This window comes from Mustela putorius, unplaced genomic scaffold (assembly GCF_011764305.1).
Source record: "Mustela putorius furo isolate JIRA1106 unplaced genomic scaffold, ASM1176430v1.1 tig00000095_pilon_pilon_pilon, whole genome shotgun sequence".
Taxonomy (NCBI): Eukaryota; Metazoa; Chordata; class Mammalia; order Carnivora; family Mustelidae; genus Mustela; species Mustela putorius.
This window is the reverse complement of record NW_025421280.1, coordinates 15,355,057-15,378,056: the sequence shown is the minus strand read 5'-3', so window position 1 is coordinate 15,378,056 and position 23,000 is coordinate 15,355,057. Positions and strand designations below refer to the sequence as shown.

The window sequence follows — 23,000 nt, the reverse complement described above, 5'->3', positions numbered from 1 at the left end:
ATACACAAACAGCAAGACAGAACAAAGAGAAATTAAGGAGTTGAACCCATTTATAATTGCACCCAAAATCATAAGACACTTAGGAATAAATATAACCAAAGAGGTAAAGGATCTGTACTCAGAAAACTATAGAATACTCATGAAAGAAATTGAGTAAGACACAAAGAAATGGAGAAATGTTCCATGCTCATGGATTGGAAGACGAATATTGTGAAAATGTCCATACTACCTAGAGCAATCTACACATTTAATGCAATCCCTATCAAAATATCCTCAACTTTTTTAAAGAAATGGAACAAATAGTCCTAAAATTTGTATGGAACCAGATAAGACCTCACATAGCCAGAGGAATGTTGAAAAAGAAAACCAAAGCTGGGTGCATCACAATTCCATACTTTAAGCTCTATTACAAAGCTGTCATCACATCAAGACAGTATGATTCTGGCAAAAAAAACAGACACATAGATCAATGGAACAGAATAGAGAGCCCAGAAATGGACCCTCAACTTTATGGTCAACTAATCTTCGATGAAGCAGGAAATAATGCCCAGTGGAAAAAAGACAGTCTCTTCAACAAATAGTGTTGGGAAAATTGGACAGCCACATGCAGAAGAATGAAACTGGACCATTTCCTTGTACCACACACAAAAATAGTCTCAAAATGGATGAAAGACCTCAGTGTGAGATAGGAATCCATCAATATCCTTGAGGAGAACATAGGCAGCAACCTCTTTTGGCCTCAACCACAGCAACTTCTTCCTAGAAACATTGCAAAGATAAGGGAAGCAAGGGCAAAAATGAACTATTGGGACTTCATCAAGATCAAAAGCTTTTGCACAGCAAAGGAAACAATCAACAAAACCAAAAGACAACCAACAGAATGGGAGAAGATATTTGAAAATGTCTTATCAGATAAAAGGCTAGTATCCAAAATCTATAAAGAACTTATCAAACCCAACACTCTAAGAACAAATAATCCATTCATGAAATGGGTAGAGGACATGATCAGACATTTCTGCAAAGAAGACATCCAAATGGCCAACAGACGCATAAAAAAGTGCTCACAACATCATTCAGCATCAGGGAAATACAAATCAAAATCACAATGAAATATCACCTCACGCCAGTCACAATGGCTAAAATTAACAAGTCGGGAAATGACAGGTATTGGCGAGGATGCGGAGAAAGGGGCACCCTCCTTCACTGTTGGTGGGAATGCAAGCTGGTGCAGCCACTTTGGAAAACAGTATGGAGGAAGTTGAAAATAGAGCTACCCTATGACCCAGCAATTGCACAACTGGGTATTTACACCAAAGATACAAATGTGGGAATCGAAAGGGGCACAGGCATCTACATGTTTATAGCAGCAACATCCACAATAGCCAAACTATGGAAAGAGCCTACATGTCCATCAACAGATGAATGGATAAAGACGATGTGGTATACATATACAGTCGAATATTTTGTAGCCTTCAAAAAAAAAATGAAATCTTGCCATTTGCAATGATGTGGTTGGAATTAGAGGGTATTATGCTAAGTGAAATAAATCAATCAGAGAAAAACAATTATCATATGATCTCACTGATACGAGGAATTTGAGAAACAAGACAGAAGATCATAGGGGAAGGGAGGGGCAAAATGAAACAAGATGAAACCAGAGAGGGAGACAAATCATAAGAAACCCATAATTTCAGGAACAAAACTGAGGGTTGCTGGAGTGGAAGGGTTGCTGGAGTGCAGTGCGGGGGGTGGATTGTGGGAGGGATGGGGGTGGCTAGGTGATAGACACTGGGGAGGGTAGGTGCTATGGTGAATGCTGTGAATTGTGTAAGACTGATGAATCATAGAGCTGTAATCCTGAAACATATAATACATTATATGTTAACAAAAAAAATTTTTAAAGAGAATAAAATGAGGATAGCCATGTTAAATTTGGATAAGAAAGTATGACAACAGGGGCACCTGGGTGGCTCAGTCATTAAGCATCTGCCTTCAGCTCAGGTCCTGATCCCGGGTCCTGGGATTGAGCCCTGCAACAGGCTCCCTGCTCAGCGGGAAGCCTGCTTCTCCCTCTCCCACTCCCCCTGCCTGTGTTCTCTCTCTCACTGTGTCTCGCTCAGTCAAATAATTAAATAAAATCTCTTTTTAAAAAAAGTATGACACAAACGAAAAAGTAATTTTAATGTATGAATCAAAATAATTTAAATGCATACCAGTGTTCTGTAACACCTGTCAGTTAAAGGTGTAATGACAAGTCGAGGTGAGTTACCAAGATACTCATAAGCATATTTTACATTGCAATTAATGATACGAACTCGAGCATTTTCAAATTCCCAATAATATCGAAGCTGAGCAAGCCACTGGAAATCTGTATCATGGGAGACACCTAGAAAGAATAAGGTAAAACAAGACACATAATCCTGAAATGGAAAAATAATTTGAAAAATAGGTATCCTATCATTTTTTGTAACAGCAGATATTAAAATAATTTGCTTTCTAATTTATAGCCAGAATCATGTAAATTAAATTCTCTTGAGAGTGAAAACAACATATAGTATAAAACTTGGTTTCTAGAAGCTATTAATATTTTATCTTTAACATTACAGAGAAGAGTTACATACCCATTTCAATCATGTCCATGACCACATCTCTGGCATGGACATCAATTGTAACCAAAGCTCCCAGAGTAATCCTGGTCTGCTTCGACAGTTTTCCCCTTACCAGCTCTACAATATCATTTAGTTGATTCTGAAGTTCCTTATAGTATTTCTTTAATGCCTACAAAATAAAAAAGCAATTAAACTTATATACTCTTTTACAAAACAATTCTGACTTGATATCTTGATATAGAAATGAATTCTAGAACAGAATGAGTTTGTCTAAGCTTCATAAAATACTCAGAACAAGTTTCCAAATAACTATAATTTTAATGCTAGATGTATAAACAGATGGGAAGACTGCCTTTACAAAAATAGATAAGGTAACTAAGAAACATAGCAGTAGAAAAGAATGCTATATGTATACAAAAAATTGCTTTGGGCTACCTGGGTAGCTCAGTTGGTTAAGCATTCGACTCTTGATTTCGGCTCAGGTTTGATCTCAGGGTTGTAAGATCGAGCTGTATTTCAGACTCCATACTGGGTATGGAGCATGCCTAAGATTCTCCCTCTTCCTTCTGCCCCTCCCCTGCATATGCGCTCTCTAAATAAACAAATAAATAAATAAATGCTTTACCTCTGTCCCACCACTTATAACTTCCTGTGTCTCAGAAGTCCAGAACATTTGAGAAACACAGAGTACAACTTGGCCAGGCCACTCTCGAACCCAGTCTTTTCTTGCAGATTCTGGATATGCCTGAACAATTAAAATGCATTTCTAACTTTAAAAGATTATGAAAGGAATAAAAAGCTAAATGTCTAATAATGGGGAAATACAACACTTGATATATTTATAGGCTAGAATATCACATAGTTATGAAAATTTCCAGATGACTATTTAAAAGAAAAATTGTAATAAATTGCTTTTTAAATCATTTGTTTATTCATAAAAGAGTAGTAAAATGAACACTAATATGTTAATAATCAGTTATATCTGGAAAAATGTGATTGTTGATTATTCCAGAAGTTTATTTCTATATATTTTTAAAGATTTTATTTATTTGTTTGACAAAGAAAGACACAGCAAGAGAAGGAACACAAGCAGGGGGAGTGGAAGAGGGAGAAGCAGTCTTCCCACTGAACACGGAGTCTCATGCGGGACTTGATCCCAGGATTCTGGGATCATGACCTGAGCGGAAGCAGACGCTTAACGACGCAGCCACCCAAGTGTCCCAATTTTATACGTTTTTATGCTACTTTGCTATAGGGAGTTGTCAAGCTTTCTATACAGAATACATATCACTTCTATTATAATGAAATGTAAGGGATTTATCAATCTGTAAAAAAAAAATTGGTTTAATAGATTATATATTGATGCTGATTTAATTGAAAAGGAGATTATATAATCTAGTGGAAAACTGATTAGTAGCTAGGACCCTTGTAGGATTTATCTATAGCTTTTCTAAAACTTATATGACCAGAGTATATAATTCGAACAATAATAGGGGTGCCTGGGTGGCTCAGTCCTTAGGCATCTGTCTTTGGCTCAGGTCATGATCCAAGGGTCCTGGGACTGAGCTCCACATTGGGCTGCCTACTCATCGAGAAGCCTGCTTCTCCTCTCCCACTCCCCCTGCTTGTGTTCCTGCTCTCGCTCTTGCTCTGTCAAATAAATAAAATCTTCCGAAATATTATATATTTGTTGGGACGCCTGGGTGGCTCAGTTGGTTGGACAACTGCTTTCAGCTCAGGTCATGATCCCGGAGTCCCAGGAGCGAGTCCCGCATCGGGCTCCCACCTCCACAGGGAGTCTGCTTCTCCCTCTGACCTTCTCCTCGTTCATGCTCTCTCTCACTGCCTCTCTTTCAAATAAATAAATAAAATCTTTTTTTTAATTATATATTTTTTGAATTATAAATAATTTAACAATCTGTGCTTTTGAGTTCAAATTATATTCTCATTTTTTTCTAACTTTTTATGTTCAAAATGTATTTAAATAGATTGAGGGTGGAGTTTAATCTCCTAAAAAAATAACAAGCTTCATGGGCGCCTGGGTGGCTCAGTCATTATGCGTCTGCCTTTGCTCAGGTCATGATCCCAGGGTCCTGGGATTGAGCCCAACATTGGGCTCCCCACTCAGCGGGAAGCCTGCTTCTCCCTCTCCCACACCCTTGCTTGTGTTCCCTCTCTCGCTGTGTCTCTATCAAATAAGTAAATAAAATCTTTAAAAACAAAAAAAGAAAAAAATAATAGAAAAATTACTTGCTTCAAGTAATAATAGAGATACAAGTTATAAATTGAAAAAGCTACAGAACAAAATTTGAAGTTGACACTAATGGGAACTGTATTTTTAATACAATAACACCATTAGATAAAACAATGTTAAACATAAAGATATAAATATATTACTTAAATACATTTTATTAGCAACATTTAGAAATAAAAACAAATGACAAGTTTCAAAGAAGGAGAAGTTTCAAAAAATGGATGAGTCATTTATAGACACACAGAAGGTAAATTTCTATACTAATTATGAAATACTTTCATGGATAATGTTGGATTTTTTTCCTACATGTTTTAATCTGTTTGGAATCATAAATAGAAAAAGAAGAGAAAAAGCCAAGATTTATTTGCAGGAATATTAAAGCTGAATAGAATAGCCACTGCAATAAGATGAGCTTCATGGGGTGAAAGAAAGGGGATACCTCACTCACATAAAGTGAGTTGCTGGATTTTAAAAGGCTGCAATGCCTTTTTTTTTTTTTTTACTACATAACTGTTCATTTGTGTTCCTAAAGACAGAAATATACTGAATTTAATTATTCAAGATTAAGTTAATTGGATCGGCATAAGTAAGGTACATGTCGTACTTCAGTGTTACATTTCTTTCATATATTATATACCCTCTATTAATGTTTGTTTATCTCATTTTGAGTATCTAAGGTATAAACAGCAGATCATGGATTTCACACCCCTGTCTGAGGTTCTTTCTGACCCCAGGCTCTATACACAAGATACCTGAATGCTCTTCCCTTTGCTCTTTATCTCGTTAATTCCTACTTTGGGTCTCACTTTCAATCTCACTCTCTGTAAGAGCCTATCACTAGAAACACCCCCTCCATTCTAAATTATATATACCTTATACTTTCTCATCTCATAAAACCTTTTGTCCTTTATAGCACTCAATCACATATTATCAATTCTTACTAATATCATTATCTTAATAATGTTAGAAACAAAGAGTAAAAAAATAATAAATGGCTTAAAATAATAAGAACCATAAATAGTAATTTACCAACACAAATTCAAAACCTCCTAAAAAGAAAGCACTTGTGGAACACAGGGTGTTCCTGAAATTAAATCTTTGGAAACGCACCAGCCGGGCTGCCGCGATCACATCATGAATACTCCGGAGCATTAAATCTTCCACTTGAATGAGCCACTTTTCCACAGCACCTCGCGCTGCAGATGTGGAAATGAGGGCAATCAGTTCCACTCGCTCCCCTTCAGAGCTATACATGGCCTTAATGTCCAAATTAGGAAGGAATTCCAACTTAGCAATGCCCTCGAAGCATTTTTTTAAATGAGGCTGAACTCTAAGTGGATCTTTGGTCTCTGACAAAATCTCTAACATTTCATCATTAGATAAGAAGAAAAAACTAGAAAACATGAAAATACAAAATGTTTTAGTTCTCCTTCATCATGTATCAGAAAATGGCTTTAGTTATAGCACAATTAATTACCCATCATACCGAGGGAAGAAAAGCCGTTTTTTTTCAAGATATGCATTAAGCCCTTTCATAATTTTCTCCAAAAGTTCGTTGCAGTTCTGCAGTTTTTCCAATAAACCTGTTAGAGAAGTAGCAGCAAGAACCTAAAAGATACACATTCGTTCAGGTCAGCACTTATATACCAGATATAACTGCAAATCCCAAGCATTAGTCTATTGTATATGTCAAAAATGTTGAAATGTCGAAAGGCTTATGAAAATTGTTGTAAAATATTTTGTCATTTAAAATTATTATAATTCAATAAATCAGAAATAATCTTAACCAAGGATGCAAGTTACAAATGAGAAGTTATAATTGTCATGCATATTTCATTTCTCATATATTCTTCTGAATGATGTGGGAAAAGTCCATTAGGTTGGTGTGTGGTTTAATTTTCACATTTACAGCTGTCAACTGTGAACAATCTACAGTATAAGTTGGTGAACTATATCCCACAGGTTAAATCCGACTTGCTACTAGTCTTTTTTTTTCAGCTTTATAAGTTACAATTGACAAATAAAAATTGTATTTATTTAAGGTGTACAACTTGATGTTTTGATAGATGAATGCACTCTGCTGCCAGACGAATGAGCTAAGAATTTTTACACTTTTAAAAGGATAAAAAATGAAAAAGAAAAATCACATTTCATGGCACATAAAATGTCACTGTCCAGAAAGTTTTATTATACCACAGACACATCCGTTTAGTAACATACTGTCTCTGGCTGCTTTCTCCCCACAACAGTGGTAGAATTGAGTAGTTGCAAAAAGACTGTATGTCCCACAAAGTCTAAAATATTTACTGCCTGCTCCTTCGCAGAAAAAAGTTGCTGACTTCTGATCTACCAGAAATCGTGTTTCACAAAGGTTCTAAGATCACTGTGTAAGGCAAAATCCTTGGAACTCATAGTTTGAGCATATTATTGACTCTCACTAAGTCCAGCATGGCTAATTTTCATCCAGCATTGAAATAAATTGTTACATTGTAGGTTGAAACCCAGATTTAAAAAGTGAATATATATCTTTCAACTATGAGTACTTTGTGTATGAAAAATACATAGTCTGTCTTTCAACATGAGAACACACTTGACAAGGTGCTATACTCACTAGGAGAGACACGTAGCAAGTGAGGTCAACTGAGAGAACAGCAGATCCTATATTTCTATTGCTCCCAAGCATATAAAGTCATTGAGTAGAATGTCAAGTGAATCACCTATATTCATTCTTCCTCCCTTTCTCTTTCTCTCTGTCCATCCCCTTCCTCTTCTTATTTTAGTTTATTTTACAAGAGAAGAATAGCTGTGAGTATCTATCGCAGTCAAATGAGTTAAATATGCATTTGAGGCAGCTGCACCATTAGAGTTATAAGTAGTGTATTGTATGAATTGAAAAGTAAAATTATCTTAATGCTTTGCACTTTCTTCTATTTTTCTGAACTTTTAAGTTTGTATACAATGAGCAGGTTTTGCTTTTGTAATCAGAAAAAAAGAGTCAGATGCTTTTGAATAACCACAGTTAAAGGTTCCCTTTATTTGTAAGAGAAAATAAAGACTTCACCTTTGGATCTTTTGCACAGAACTTCATGATATCTCTCCAATGTCTGTCTACTGTCTGAAACTGACGCCCTTCTTCTGGCATCTGTTGCATGATATCCTCAGAACAAAATATGGGCTCCAAGTACAGCCACTGAGCTTGTACTTTTAACCATTCATCAATCGTTTCTTGTATTCGAATCAAGCGGTCCTCCCAGGCCTTAATGAAAAGCACACCATACTAAATTCCAGTTATTAAAGAAAAGCCATAAATTACAACAAGGAGGAACACCTGGAAGGCTCAGTCAGTTAAGTGTCTGCCTTCAGCCCAAGTCATAATCCTGGGGTCCTGGGATCAAGTTCTACATCAGACTCCTTGATCAGCTGGGAGCCTGTTCCTCCCTCTGCCTGCTACTCCCCCTGCCTATGCTTGCTCTCTCTCTGACAAATAAATAAATAAAATCTTTTTAAAAAATTACAGCATGGAATATTTACTTAAAATTTACTGTTATTTTTAAATCAATGCCAAACAGCTCAAGGTCATTTATGGGTATCACATGGATTTAGAAAAACTCTAGGAAGTCCCAGGTTTTCCTAAGTCATTGGAACTCACCATAGGAAATGACTATAGCTATCTAGACCAATTTCTTTATCTTTAGGGAATGATTCCAAGCCTGAAAATCATCCAGAAAAGTCCTGCTGTACAACAGTGCTTATCAACCCAGGGGCTATTTTGCCTTCCACCCCAAGGGACATTTGACAATGTGTGGAGATATTTTAATTTGTCACAACTGAGGGGTGAAGGTACTACTAATATCTCATGGGTAGAGGCCAGGAACATCGCCAAACTTCCTAACATGTACAAGACAGCCCCCATGACAAAGAATTATTGAGTGCAACATGTTATTAGTACCAGGTTGGGAAATCCGACTCTACATTAACACAACTTTGAGGGGGGCAGGAGGGGGGACAAGGAAACAGGTCCCCTTAGTCTCATAGGTCTTCTAGAATTGACAAGATATTTCACTAGCTGAAGATCATTATACGATTTCTTTTGTTCTTAAATATATGGCCTATATTCTATGTGTCAAGAAATTAGGTCTCTTGTTTTTATTGTTTTAAAAGCTCTTAGAGCTTTTAAATTTTTTCATAAATTCTCTCTTGTTAAATAAGAAAATTCTACAGAAGACATAATATCTTATCAGAAGAAGCAGACCAGCTTGGTTTATGGGAAAATGTGTAGCATTAGGTCCTTTTGAAAGAACACTACTCCATCTTCTCCAAATTACTGAGAGCCAAGGTCTTCTATGGAGAACTATTTATGTTCAAATTAAAACCAGACTACCTCAGTTTGAATCCTAGTTTTGTCAATTATTACCTGGGTAAATGTGGGTAAATTACCTATCTTCCTATGGCTTGGTCCTTATCTCTGAGTACAGAAAACATTGCCCATCTTGAACACCTGTTATGGGGGTTAGATGGTTTAATAAATGTAAAGCCTCTAGAGTAGGGGCTATAAATATCAAGGGAAGCATCCATTTGTTGTCTGTCTTTTCCCCCATTTTATATAGCCCCCAGTTAGAATTTTGATACTAGCCATGATGCTATTATTATAATTTGTGTTTGCTTTCTGTATCTACCTATATCAATTATAAGAATATGAAATAATCTTATAGCCTCAAATATAATTTGTTTTTATATCAAGTGGACCATAATTCATTAATTATTCTAAAGGACTCTCAAGCTTGTTGTTTACAAATATAGCTAAAGTATAGTATATAGAACTTCATTACAAGTTACAAGAATGAAACAGTGTCTAGACTATCTAAAGTTAGAATCAGTAGTACCAACTCTTTTCCTTCCAAGTCTATCACTGTCATTGGGGAATTTCTGTGGTTTTTTTTTTTACTCTATTTTACTTTTCCAGTGTTCCAAGATTCATTGTTTATGCATCACACCCAGTACTCCAGACAATATGTGCCCCTCCAAGTTTTTTTCTAATAAAAAATTTGTTCTTTTCAAAATTATTAGAGTTAATGTCTCAGATCTGTTCTATAAGGCTTCACATTAATTTTAAATATCTGTTCCTGTATGTCACCAAATCTATCCAACAAGCTTATTCCCACAAGAATACATACATAATAAGGTAACAATTTTTATAAATGACCAGAAGTTATCATATTTAGCATGCCTTGATCTCTTTTTCAAATGGTTTGATGAAAGGTGAGCCTCTCATTGTCTGAGTTTTTATAATTTGATCATCAAGGAGAGCCTGAATCTCATCCACTGAAGAAAGAATAGAAACTCCAGTATCACGATACGGACTTATGTGAAAAGCAATGTCATCCCAGGTTCCCATCATTGTATGCAGGGCTTTCTCTAATGAAAATTCCTAAAAGGGAGAAAAGGAGAAAGAAGGGGATGGCAAAGAAAAGTCTTATATACTGTATCAACTTGCCCTGGTAAATTCAGTAAGCACTGGATGAATTACACGGTCATTTTCTTAGTATAAGACACTATAACTCTCTTTAGGTTAAAAGGGTTTCTCAAACAGTTTAAAGATTCCTAAGAAAAATAGTGTAATTTAAGAAAAATTCACTTTAAGAAAACTACTACTGTCAGTATTAAAGTAGACACTGGGGTGCCTGGGTGGCTCAGTGGGTTAAAGGCTCTGCCTTTGGCTCAGGGCGAGCTCTCTGCTCGGCGGGGAGCCTCCTTCCCCTCCTCTTTCTCTGCCTGCTTCTCTTCCTACTTGTGATCTCAGTCTTTCAAGTAAATAAATAAAATCTTTATTAGGTAGACACTAGACTAAAATACGTGTTGAACTTTCTGGGAAGTAGCCTTTCTATAAGATATAGTCTGAAGATACTTCCTGTATATTTCAAGAACCCTAGAAAGCCATACTTGTTCTACTAGAATACATACACATCACATGACAAACACACACATTAAAAAGTCAAAGGAGACATTTCTAGTCTGGATTTCCTACGAAGAAGTAGTATAAAAGTATACACTTCATGGGGGGAAAAAAGAGTGGTCTCCCATTGTGTTCCTTCATCTCCTCCCACTACTATCCAGTACTATACACTCAACCCCAGCAAAAACTATGATCATTTGATTAACAAACTCATCACATAAATGACCTTTCAAATAAATGATTTTTGGTTGATCTTCATATTTACCTTGCTTGCACCTGCACTTATCACTTCAAATTTTTCCAAGTATGGTGTAAGGTTTAATTTTAAAATTTTTCTCAGAGTAGTTCCAGAGTCTGGAGTCAAGTCATAGCCTACAATTTCTGATATCTGCTTCCAGTGACGAGGTCTCATTCCTGGGTTGCACAGGATAGAGACAGTAGGGATATAATCCTAAAGGTGAAAATATAAATAATAATGAGTCTCTCTTTTTGACTGCCATGCACACATAGATTTTATAGATAAAGCCTCATTAGTGTAAAGGCTACAGTTCTTGAAATTATTTGACATATTTGATGAGTCCAGTCAAAATCCTGATTAGATTTTAGAGGAGAAGGGAAACTAACAAAATGATTCTAAAGTTCATCTGCATAAATAAACATTTAGAAATAGCCTAGAAAATTTTAAGAGCAAAAAAGGAGAGGGGTAAATAATCTATCTGATATCAAACTATATGATTAGACTATGTTAATTAAAACTGTGGTATTATTATAGAAACACAAGTTGTTCTATATATTATATGTAGAAACATGTAACATAATATATAGTTATAAATACACGCATATACACACATAACATAAAAGGGGGAAAAGTCTGCACCAAAATGCCAAAATGTAACTTCTGTTTAGAAGTGAAAATTAACTACCAAGTGAAAATACCTAGTTTATCATTCTTGATACTGACATTAGAACATTTTCTTTATTTTTTAAAGTTCTTTTTATTATTATGTTCAATTAGCCAAAATATGGTAAATCATTAGTTTTTGATGTAGTGTTCAATGATTCATTAGTTGTATATAACACCCAGTGCTCATTACAACTCATGCCCTCCTTAATTTTCTTTAAAATCAAGAACAAGATAAACATACCTATTATTACTACTTCTAATGTACACTCTATTGAGTCTCCAAGCCAGTGAAGTAATATAAGCAAATAAAAGTTACAGGGAAGAGAAATTTTAAAAAGCAAAACTACCCAAAGAAAACAAAAATATGAATTCAAAAAGATATATGCACACCATGTTTACTTCAGTATTATTTATAATAGCCAAGACATGGAAACAATCTAAGTGTCTATTCAACTGATGAATGAAAGAGGATGTGGTATACATATAATGGAATATTATTCAGCCATAAAAAAGAATGGGATCAGGGCCCCTGGGTGGCTCAGTCAGTTAAGCCTCCAACTCTTGATTTTGGGTCAGGCCATGATCTCAAGGTTTTGAGATAGAACCTCAAAGCACACTTTGTGCTGGGCATGGAGCATGCTTAGGGTTCTTCTCTCTCTCTTCTCCCTCCGTCCATCCCCCCCAACTCACACAAGTGTGTATACTCTCTCTCTGAAAAAAAAAAAAAGAATAATAAGTCAAGCAGAGAAAGACAACTATCATATGATCTCTCTGATATGAGGAAGTGGTGATGCAACATGGGGGCTTAAGTGGGTAGGAGAAGAATAAATGAAACAAGATGGGATTGGGAGGGAGACAAACCATAAGTGACTCTTAATCTCACAAAACAAACTGAGGGTTGCTGGGGGGAGGGGGGGTTTGGGAGAAGGGGGTGGGATTATGGACATTGGGGAGGGTATGTGCTTTGGTGAGTGCTGTGAAGTGTGTAAACCTGGTGATTCACAGACCTGTACCCCTGGGGATAAAAATATATGTTTATAAAAAATAAAAAATTAATTAAAAAAAAAAGAATAAGATCATATATTTGCAACATGGATGGACCTAGAGGGTATAATGGGGAAAAAAAACCTGACATTGTTCACAGATTATTGTCTATGTACAATGACTGGATATTAAATTAATATAAGGAAAATTTTTTTAAAATACTGTATATAAGCCATTACTATATATAATTAACAAAAAAGACCAATTTACCATAACAACAATAAAATAAAGTACCTAGGGATAAATTTTGTTTAATATTTTAAAGTTTAGGGGCACCTGGGTGGCTCAGTGGGTTAAGCCTCTGCCTTTGAGTCATTCTCAGGGTCCTGTAATCAAGCCCTGCATTGGGCTCTCTGCTCAGCAGGGAGCCTGCTTCCCCCCCTCCCTCCATCTGCCTCACTGCCTACTTGTGATCTCACTCTGTCAAATAAATAAATAAAATATAATTTTTTTAAAGTTTATTTATATATTTTTTAGTAATCTCTACACCCAACTTGTGGTTCACACCCACAACCCTAAGATCAAGAGTCACATGCTTTTCCAACTGAACCAGCCGGGTGCTCCTACCTAGGAATAAATTATGTGAAAACTGTGCAAAGCTATTTTGGAGAAACCATATAATTTTATTAAAAGATGTTAAAGAAAATCTAAATACCATGATAAAGATAGATTCATTATCATATAAGTGACAAAGGATTATTACTTAGAATATATTATAAAAAAAAATTCCATAAACTAACAATAAAAATTCAGAAACAACCACTAAAACAAAAGTGACAAAAGAGTCAAAGGGCATAAAGAGACATTTCACAGAAGAAGAAACATGAAATGTAAGTACTTTGAGGGATTTTTGTTCATAAGACTACAAGTAGGAAAATCAATGAATTAGGTAACTAAATAATGTAACTAATTACGTAACTAAGCAGTGAAAATAAAGGATGAGTTTTAGAAACATAAGGCTGAGTGAAAAAAATCAAGTCATGTAAGACTACAAATAGATGATATATTTGTATAAATTGTTACATATGAATGTGAGCAAACAAAAGAGAATTACAATTTATGACATACTTATTTTTAAGGGGGTAAAAGGGTTTAAGATAGGGAAGGATTACATAGAGAGAAGCAGGAGTATTGATAATCTTCCGATTTTAAAAAATAGGGAAGGATTCATGCATGTTCATTTTCTTCATAGCTTACAAATATGTAACATATATTCTTCAACTATTAGATAATAAAAATGTATTAACAAAGAGAGACAGAGAAAGAACACTTATCTTTTCCTGTTCCAAGCCCAACAAAATCATACTGATACTTCTGGTCACCTCCTTAGTAAAGCCTTATCTGTTTTCCAAATGACAAAATTAATTGCTCCATGCCCTTTTCTTTCAAAGGATACTGCTATCCTCTACCCATGAATTTCTCACTCTGCCTCCTATTACCAGTTGTTTACAGTCACTTCTCTTGCTACATTGTGTTCTCTCTGAAGGACAAAAGTCAATTCATGTGACCTGTACAACAAAAATACTGAACTAGAAGACTAATTATTAACATTATTATTATTAACGAATGTCAATATCCAAGCCACTAATTATATAAAAAAATTGTAAAAAGACAATTAGATTGAAAAGCAAAACATAAAACTAGCTCTATTTACAGGTTACATGATGCTGTATATAGAAAATTCTAAGGAATTCAGTTTTTAAATTTTTATTTTATTTTTATATTTTACTTATTTATTTGTCAGAGAGAGAGCACAAGGAGGGAGCAGCAGGCAGAGGTAGAAGCAGGCTCCCCACTAAGCAAGGAGCCCAATGCAGGACTCTATCCCAGGACCCTGGGATCATGACATGAGAGGAAGGCAGCCACTTAACTAACTGAGCCACCAAGGTGTCCCTTAATTTTATTTTTAAGTAATCTGGACACCCAAGTGGGGCTCGAACTTACAACCCTGACATCAAGAGTTGCATGCTCCACCGCTTGAGCCAGTCAGGTGCTCCACTATGGAATTCATTTTAAAACCATTAAAACTAATAAATGAATTCAGCAAGGTTGCAGGATACAAGACCAACATATAAAAATCAATTGTACTTCTATAAACTAGCAATAAAAACCCAAAACTGAAAGTAGAGGGGAAAAAATCTCATATATGATAGCATCAAGAAATATAAAATAGGGACGCCTGGGTGGCTCAGTTGGTTAAACCACTGCCTTTGGCTCAGGTCATGATCCCAGGGTCCTGGAATCGAGTCCCGCATTGGGCTCCTTGCTCAGTAGGGAGCCTGCTTCTCTCTCTACCTCTGCCTGCCACTCTGCCTGCTTGGGTGTGCTTGCTCTCTCTCTGACAAATAAATAAATAAATAAAATCTTTTTAAAAAAGATAAAATAGGAGTAAGTCTAATAAAAGAAATGCTACACTTATAGACTGAAAATTACAAATGATTATTAAAAGAAATTAAAGAAGTCCATCAACAGATGAATGGATGGATAAAGAAGATGCGATATATATATATATATATATATATATATATGAATATTATGCAGCCATAAAAAATGAAACCTTGCCATTTGCAATGACATTGATGGAACTATAGGGTATAATGCTAAGCAAAGTAAGTCAATCAGAGAAAGAGAATTATCACATGATCTCACTGATACGCAGAATTTGAGAGGCAGGGCAAGGAGTCACGGGGGAAGGGAGGGAAAGATGAAACAAGATGGGACTAGGGACAGAGACAAACCATAAGAGACTCTTAATCTCAGGAAACACACTGAGGATTGCTGGAGGGGATGGGGGTGGGAGGGATGGGGTGGTTGGGTGATGGACATTGGGGAGGGTATATGCTATGGTGAGTACTGTGAATTGTGAATTGTGTAAGACTGATGAATCACAGACCTGTACCCCTAAAAAAAATACATTATATATTAATAAAAATAATTTTAAAATAGAGAAAGTAAAAAAAAAAAGAAGAAGAAGAAGACTAAATAAATGTAAAAATACCTCATGCCCAGATACTGGAAGAATTAATATCATTAAGATGGCAGTACTTGCCAAATCTATCTAAAGATTCAATGCAATCCCAGCTTCCCTTTTTTTTTTAAGGTTTAAAACATATTTTAATACGCTGATGCTGCATTATTATTCCATTTCTCAAAAAAATCCCAAAGGTATCAGGGACAAATAAAATCTGATACAAGTAAAAAATGCACAGCATAACTATCTAAGACAGGTACACCTAAGAGTTACTGACCTTCAGCATACAGTAACATTATCCCCAAATTTGTATTAGATCTATCAAGAAGAGCTGTGAACAACAATATCATAGCCACAAAGGGCCCATTCCTGGGTTGTCCTTATCCAAGGAAAAGATGGTGGAAAGATTTTTCTTAAAGATATAATAAATGAAAATCTCTAAGAGATTTCATGTCTTCCTTAGTAATTATTCATGGATTAGGCAACCATTTTTTAGATATGACACCAAAAGCACAAACAACAACAAAAAAATAGATAAATGAGACATCATCAGAATTTAACACTTTTGTGCCTCAAAACACATCATCAGAATAAATGGGAGAAAAAAATTATATATATATATTTTTTAATTTAAATTTTAATTAATTAATTTATTTATTTATTTTGAGAGAGAGAGAACCTGTGCCTGGATGCAAATGGCAGAGGACAGGCAGAGGGAGAAAGAGAATCTTTTTTTTTTTTTAAGATTTTATTTATTTATTTGACAGAGATCACAAATAGGCAGAGAGGCAGGCAGAGAGATAGGGAGAAGCAGGCCCCCTGCCGAGCAGAGAGTCCAATGTGGGGCTCAATCCCAGGAACCCAAGACCATGACCTGAGCCGAAAGCAGAGGCTCAGCCCACTGAGACACCCAGGTGCCCTGAGAAAGAGAATCTTAAACCAGCTCCATACCCAGCCTGACGCAGGGCTCAATCTCATAACCCTGAGATCATAAACTGAACTGATATTAAGAGTCTGATGCTTAACCAACTGAGCCACCCAGGCGCCCCAGGAGAAAAATTTTTAAATCATAAAGGACTTGTATTTGCAATATACCAAAAAACCCCACAATTTAATAAAGAGAAAAATAACCCAACTTAAAAGTGGACAAAGGATTTAAGCAGATATTTCTGCAAAGGAAATACAAAAATGATCAATAAGCACATGAAAAGATGCTCAATATCTTTACTCATTAGGCAAATATAAATCAAAACCACAATGAGATACCACTTCATACTCATTGAGATGGCTATGCTCAAAAAGACAGACAATAAAAAGTTCTCACAAGGATGTGGACAAATTGGAAACCCCATGCATCGTTGATGGGAATGTAAAATAGTGCAGCCACTTTGGAAAATAGCTTGACAGGAATGCCTGGGTAGCTCAGTCGGAAAATAGCTTGACAGTCCCTCAAAAATTTAAACACAGAATCACCATGTAACCCCACAATTCTACTCCTAAGTATATACCCAAGAGAAGTGAAACATGTCCACACAAAAACTTGCACATGAATATTCTAGTGGCATTATTCACAAGACCTAAAAAGTGAAAATAATGTAAACATCCATCAAGTGATGAATGGATAAATGAAATGTGATATACCCATATAATAGAGTATTATTCATCAAGAAAAAAGAATGAACTATGATATATATTACAACACTGAAGAACTTGAAAACATATGCTAAGTGAAAAAAGCCAGTCCTGAAGGCCATATACAATGATTCCTTTATATGAAATGTCTAGGGTAGATAAATTCAAAGAGACACAAAGTAGATTAATAGTTGCCATGCTCTGGGAGAAAGAGGAAATGGGGAGTGACTTTTAATAGTTAAGGGCTTGGAACACCTAAGTGGCTCATCTGGCTAAGCATTTGCCTTCAGCTTGGGTCAGCAGGGAGCCTGCTTCTCCCTCTTCCCCCTGCTCGTGCTTGCCTTCTCTCTCTCTCTCTCTCTCTCTCTCTCTCAAATAAGTAAAACTGTGTTTTTAAAAAAATTCTATTTATTTATTTATTTGACAGAGATCACAAGTAGGCAGAAAGGCGGGCAGAGAGAGAGGAAGGGAAGCAGGCTCCCTGCTGATCAAGGGTCCTGGGATGCAGCCCTGAGTCAGGTTCCCTGCTCAACAGAGAGTCCGTTTCTTTCTCTCCCTCTGCCCCCCTCCCTGCTAAGGTGCTCTCTCTCTTGCTCTACCTCTCTCTCTCATATGAATAAAACTATTTTTAAAAAGATTTTTATGTATTTATTATTTATTATTTTTTAAAAGATTATTTATTTATTTATTTATTTGACAGAGATTTATGTGACAGAGATTACAAGTAGGCAGAGAGGCAGGCAGAGAGAGAAAGAGGGGAAGCAGGCTCCTTGCTGCGCAGGAGCCGGATGCGGGGCTCGATCCCAGGACTCCAGGATCATGACCTGAGCCGAAGGCAGAGGCTTTAGCCCACTGAGCCACCCAAGCACCCCTCAAATGAATAAAACGTTTTTAAAAAGAAAGAAAATAGAGAAGATAGAACTTCCCATTTGTTTCATAAGGTCAATATAATCCTAATACCAAAACCTGACAAAGACATTACAAGAAAATTAAGATCAATGTCCTCTCTACTCAAGAATCCTCAATAAAATGTTAACAAATAAAAAAACTATGAAAGTACTAGAAGAAAACATTATCTTGGAATGAGGAAAGCATTTCTAGCTATAATTTAAAATTCAGTACACAAAGGAAAAGAATGGGGGCACCTGACTCAGTTGGTGGGGCATGAAACTCTTGATCTCAGAGTGGTGGGTTCGAGTCCTATATTGTGCATAGGGATTACTTAATTTTTTTTAAAAAGGAAAAATAATGAAAACTACATAAAATAAAAACCTTCCTTTCCCATTAACTATGGAATAATAAATCTAAATTCAAATAAAAACATAAAAAGGCTTCTGCAAGGATGTACCTGGATGGTTCAGTTGGTTAAACATCCAACTTAGTTTCAGTTCAGGTCATTATCTCAGAGTGGTGAGATCGAGCCCTAAGTAGGGCTCTGTCCTCAGCAGGGAGTCTACCTGAAATTCTCTCTCTTCCTTTCCCTCCTCTGTCCCTCCTCCTCTTGCTCATGCTCCCTTTGCTCATGCTCTCTCTCAAACAAAATAAAATTAAATGATAAATAAGTAAATAAATATCTTTTTTTTAAAAGATTTATTTATTTATTTGACAGACAGAGATCACAAGGAGGCAGAGAGGCCGGCAGAAAAAGAGGAGGAAGCAGGCTCCCTGCTGAGCAGAGAGCCGGATGTGGGGCTCGATCCCAGGACCCTGGGATCATGACCTGAGCTGAAGGCAGAGGCTTTAACCCACTGAGCCACCCATGCACCCTAAAAATCTCTTTTTAAAAAAGGCTTCTGTAAGACAAGAGCCATGATAAAGTCAAAAAAACAAATAACAAATATTTGCAAAACACATCATAGACAAAGCTTAGTCTCTCTAATATATATGTTTTACATATAATAATATATATTGTTTTAATACATGTGTGTTTTAATGTCCTAGGAAATTAATACATCATAGAAATATTAACATAATTAATATTAATATAGAAATATAAATAAGATTAATATATATTATATCCTAGAAATCAGTAAGAAAAAACCCAATAATTCAATAGACAGACAATGGTAAGACCCAACAGTTCACAAAGAAATACAAAACATTCTTAAATATATACAAATGTGCTTAATACTTTATGTTATAAGAAAAATGAAAATTCTCTTAGCGGATTAGCAAAAACCCAAGTTTGAGGATATTCTCTTGTTGAGGGTGATGAGACTTTAAATAGGTATAGCCCCTATGTAAGGTCATTTGACCATAGATTTTAACCTGGCATTTACTATTATTCTGGAATTTACCTTGCAGTCACAACTTCACACACACAGGAAATCTAGTACCAATATATAATATTATATAGTTCCAAAGAAAAAAGAGAGAGAGAAAAAGGTAATACAGGATGAGAAAACTCTCAAAGATAAAGTAATCAAAACAAAGGGGGAAAATAATACATACAGTATACTATATTTTATGTAGAAAGATGGAAGAATAAGGATATATATTCACATTGTTATATATGTACCCAAATTCTGGAAGTAGACACATGAAAGTCATAACATTGATAACCTGAGTTATATGGGTGAGAAGCATGGGAAGGAGACTTTCCAGATACAACTTTTCTTATTTTAAGTAGGTCCACACCCAACATGGAGCCCAATACTGAGCTTGAACTTACAACCCTGAGATCAAGACCTAAGCTGAGATCAAGAGTCAGATGCTTAACCAACTGGTGCACACAGGTGCCCCTCAAATATATCGTTTTATATTTTATAAGTCACACAGCTATATTAAGTATTGAAAACTATTTTAAGTGGTTTCTTTAAAAAAAAATTCAGGCAGCTCATGGAATCTCTGAGAGCACTGGGCAAAGACAGGAACAATGCCCCAAATCCCATCCAAGTTTGCACTCTGAACATGCACTTCTCTGCTGCCTAGGGATGCTGGAGGCCTTATTCATTGTCACAAAAACAATTATCCCCTTGTGAATATGACTGAAGCCTGGGAGGCTAAATAGCTTGTCCAAGGTATGCCACTACCAAGCATGGAATTGTGATACAAACCTAAGTGGTGTGACTTCAAAGCTTTCCCAACTAATTGATACCCTTCAGTGTTGCCCTTGGATAGGCTGACTGGTCTGCACTAGTTGTTTTTTACCCTCTATATGGTTGTGGCTAGTCATTCTAGGCTTTGCTATTTGCCATGCATTGTTCTACGAAGGAACTGATTTCATTGACTTTATCAGTAAAGGATGAAGCATGGATTTAGTAATAGATCAAGTTTTCCAGATTCAGCTGGATTTGCTTCCAAATCTTTCTCTTTCTCTCCATTAGCACTGGATGATGTGAACAGCTCCTCCCAGGGCTTTCTAAAATGTCATGAAATGTGTTCGTACCTTAAAAACTTTTATCTGCTCCATTACTGTGGAGCACATAGTAATAGTAGGATTCTCCTTCGGTTCTTCTTCAAGTCTCTCTTCTCCTAGAGATCGCCTTTTTGCTGCCTTTCTTTTTTCTTGTAATTCCTTCTTTTGCTTCATTTGGAAAAATTTCAGTGTCTTAAAAATTTCTCGGGAAAATTCATCCACATCAGCTTCCATACTTTCCCCATTAAGGTCCAAAAACCCTCCATCCATCCACCTGAATTGAAAGACAAAATATTAAACTCAGAAACTTCTGGAACGCAAAGGAGGACTTAGAGATTCTTTAGGCTATGCTCTTCATTTAGGAGAAACAACTATGGGCAAGAGCAATTAGCAGTTTTTCTCAATCACATAGGTAGAGCTGATGGTAGAGAAAAGATCAACACCATCATCTTAGCCATGCTGCATGTGCTAAAATATGTATCAGAGTATAAATGGATGACTAAAAGTAGCCAAATGAAATGCAGATTTGACTTCAGAAATATTAGTCAACTTCAGTAACTGCATAAAAAAGTGAATTAGCTCTGAAAAACCCAAGTGAGACTTTATAAATTAGTAAGGTCAGGTGCTACTTTAGCACCAGTTGGCATTTCTCCTGTAAGACAGTTGGTTCTCTTTCCAATAGACGAACATGTCCTACTTTTAAAAACTTAGCCAACAGCAACATCAAAAAATCACTATACATCTTACAAATCCTTTTACATAACTTGCTTAATTTTTATTACATTACCAGAAATTACCGTTTTTCTGTTCGTTGCCACTTCAGAACAAGATTGAAAAACTTCTGATAGGGCTCAATGTTCACTTTCAATTTATCCAGTTCAGGATACTTTGTCAATTCCCATTTGAAAAGTTCCTCTTCTTTATTAATAAACTGAACTGCTTCCTCAGATTCCTGAATACGTTTCTGTAGTTGCCTTACATCTGTCACATACTGAAAGCAAATAATTTTTTGTCTTAAGAAATATCCAAGTAATGTTATAAAAAAAATAAGATTATATGACACTGCATAGGTTGTATCCTTGCATTTACACTGCAACTTAATTTTTTTAAAGATTTTATTTATTTGAGAGGGAGAGAGAGAGCATGAGCAAGGGGAGCAGCCTCCCAGCTGAAGAGGGGGACCAATGCAGGACTCGACCCCATAATTCTGGGATCATGGTCTCAGCTGCAGGCAGACACTTAACCGACTGAGCCACCAGTCACCAACACTGCAACTTTAAATATCAACTTTACAACACTACTATGATATGAAGCAAAAGATATGGTTCCATCTATTTTACAGATAGAAAACTAAGTCACAAGAAAGATCACATAAGTAATACAAGTTCCAGGCCTAAGAGTCGGACCCCTCTTTGCCATAATAAGTATGTTTTTCTATATTTTTCAATGTATGCAAAAATATTCAGTATTAATCTACAAGCCTATTAGAGCTATTCTCTTCTGTGTTTATCATACCTGTTGCATGCGGTCCAATTCTGCAAATTCTGTAAATTCTTCCATGCGCCATGATTCCTTTTCTATTTCCAAAATCAGTTTCTCTCTCTTGGCAATTAGCTCATTTTCCTTTTTATGTTTAGCATTCTCAATGAGCTTTTTAAAAGACAATTTGATCAGGTTAATTATTTTGTTACAAAGGAAACTTAAAAGTCAGAAATTTGAATGCTTTCTATGGTAATAAAAAACACCACAGAAGTAAAAATGAGTACAAAAAATGTAACACTAATATAAAAACACAAAAAAATAATAAACCACCCAGAAAATTTTTCCTAGCTCTCTGAAATGACCTTTTATATTAATTACATACTTTATTTAACAAATGCTGGGATAACAATAGAAGCTACCTCTTACTGAGCACATGCCATGGGTCAGGAACTACCTAATACCTTACTTACATTAGCACTGTAGTTTAGTTTATTAGTTTATTATTATTAGCTTATTATTAGTTATTATTATTAGTTTATTATTATTTTATTACTATTTTATTTTATTAATATTTATTACTATTATTTATTTCTATTTATTATTATTATTATTATTATTATTATTACCAGTTCAGAAATGAAGAAATTTAGGCATATAGAAATCAAGAGGCATGTCCAATGTCACAAAGTCAAAAAGCATAAATCTGCACTAGAACTTTGGTTTATCTGACTTGTTTTTTTATTACAATATCATCTCACTTTCCACTTTAGGAGAAGCTGGTTTACACTAGAAC

The 23,000-nt window shown here is 35.7% G+C and overlaps 1 protein-coding gene across 4 annotated transcripts in view; it reads right to left on the bottom strand.

The window, feature by feature from the left end:
• Positions 1-23,000, bottom strand: part of DNAH12 (dynein axonemal heavy chain 12) — a 220,384-nt gene that overhangs the window by 145,172 nt on the left and 52,212 nt on the right. For all 4 annotated transcript variants that reach the window (XM_013053186.2, XM_013053167.2, XM_013053173.2 and 1 more), the window contains 11 exons: positions 22,241-22,375; positions 21,523-21,716; positions 20,756-20,999; positions 11,082-11,267; positions 10,091-10,291; positions 7,925-8,119; positions 6,350-6,471; positions 5,974-6,256; positions 3,235-3,354; positions 2,622-2,778; positions 2,214-2,386 (listed from right to left, as the gene is read on the bottom strand). In XM_013053186.2, coding sequence (XP_012908640.1) covers positions 2,214-2,386; positions 2,622-2,778; positions 3,235-3,354; positions 5,974-6,256; positions 6,350-6,471; positions 7,925-8,119; positions 10,091-10,291; positions 11,082-11,267; positions 20,756-20,999; positions 21,523-21,716; positions 22,241-22,375 — 2,010 coding nt within the window. The remainder of the gene's footprint in view (positions 1-2,213; positions 2,387-2,621; positions 2,779-3,234; positions 3,355-5,973; positions 6,257-6,349; positions 6,472-7,924; positions 8,120-10,090; positions 10,292-11,081; positions 11,268-20,755; positions 21,000-21,522; positions 21,717-22,240; positions 22,376-23,000) is intronic.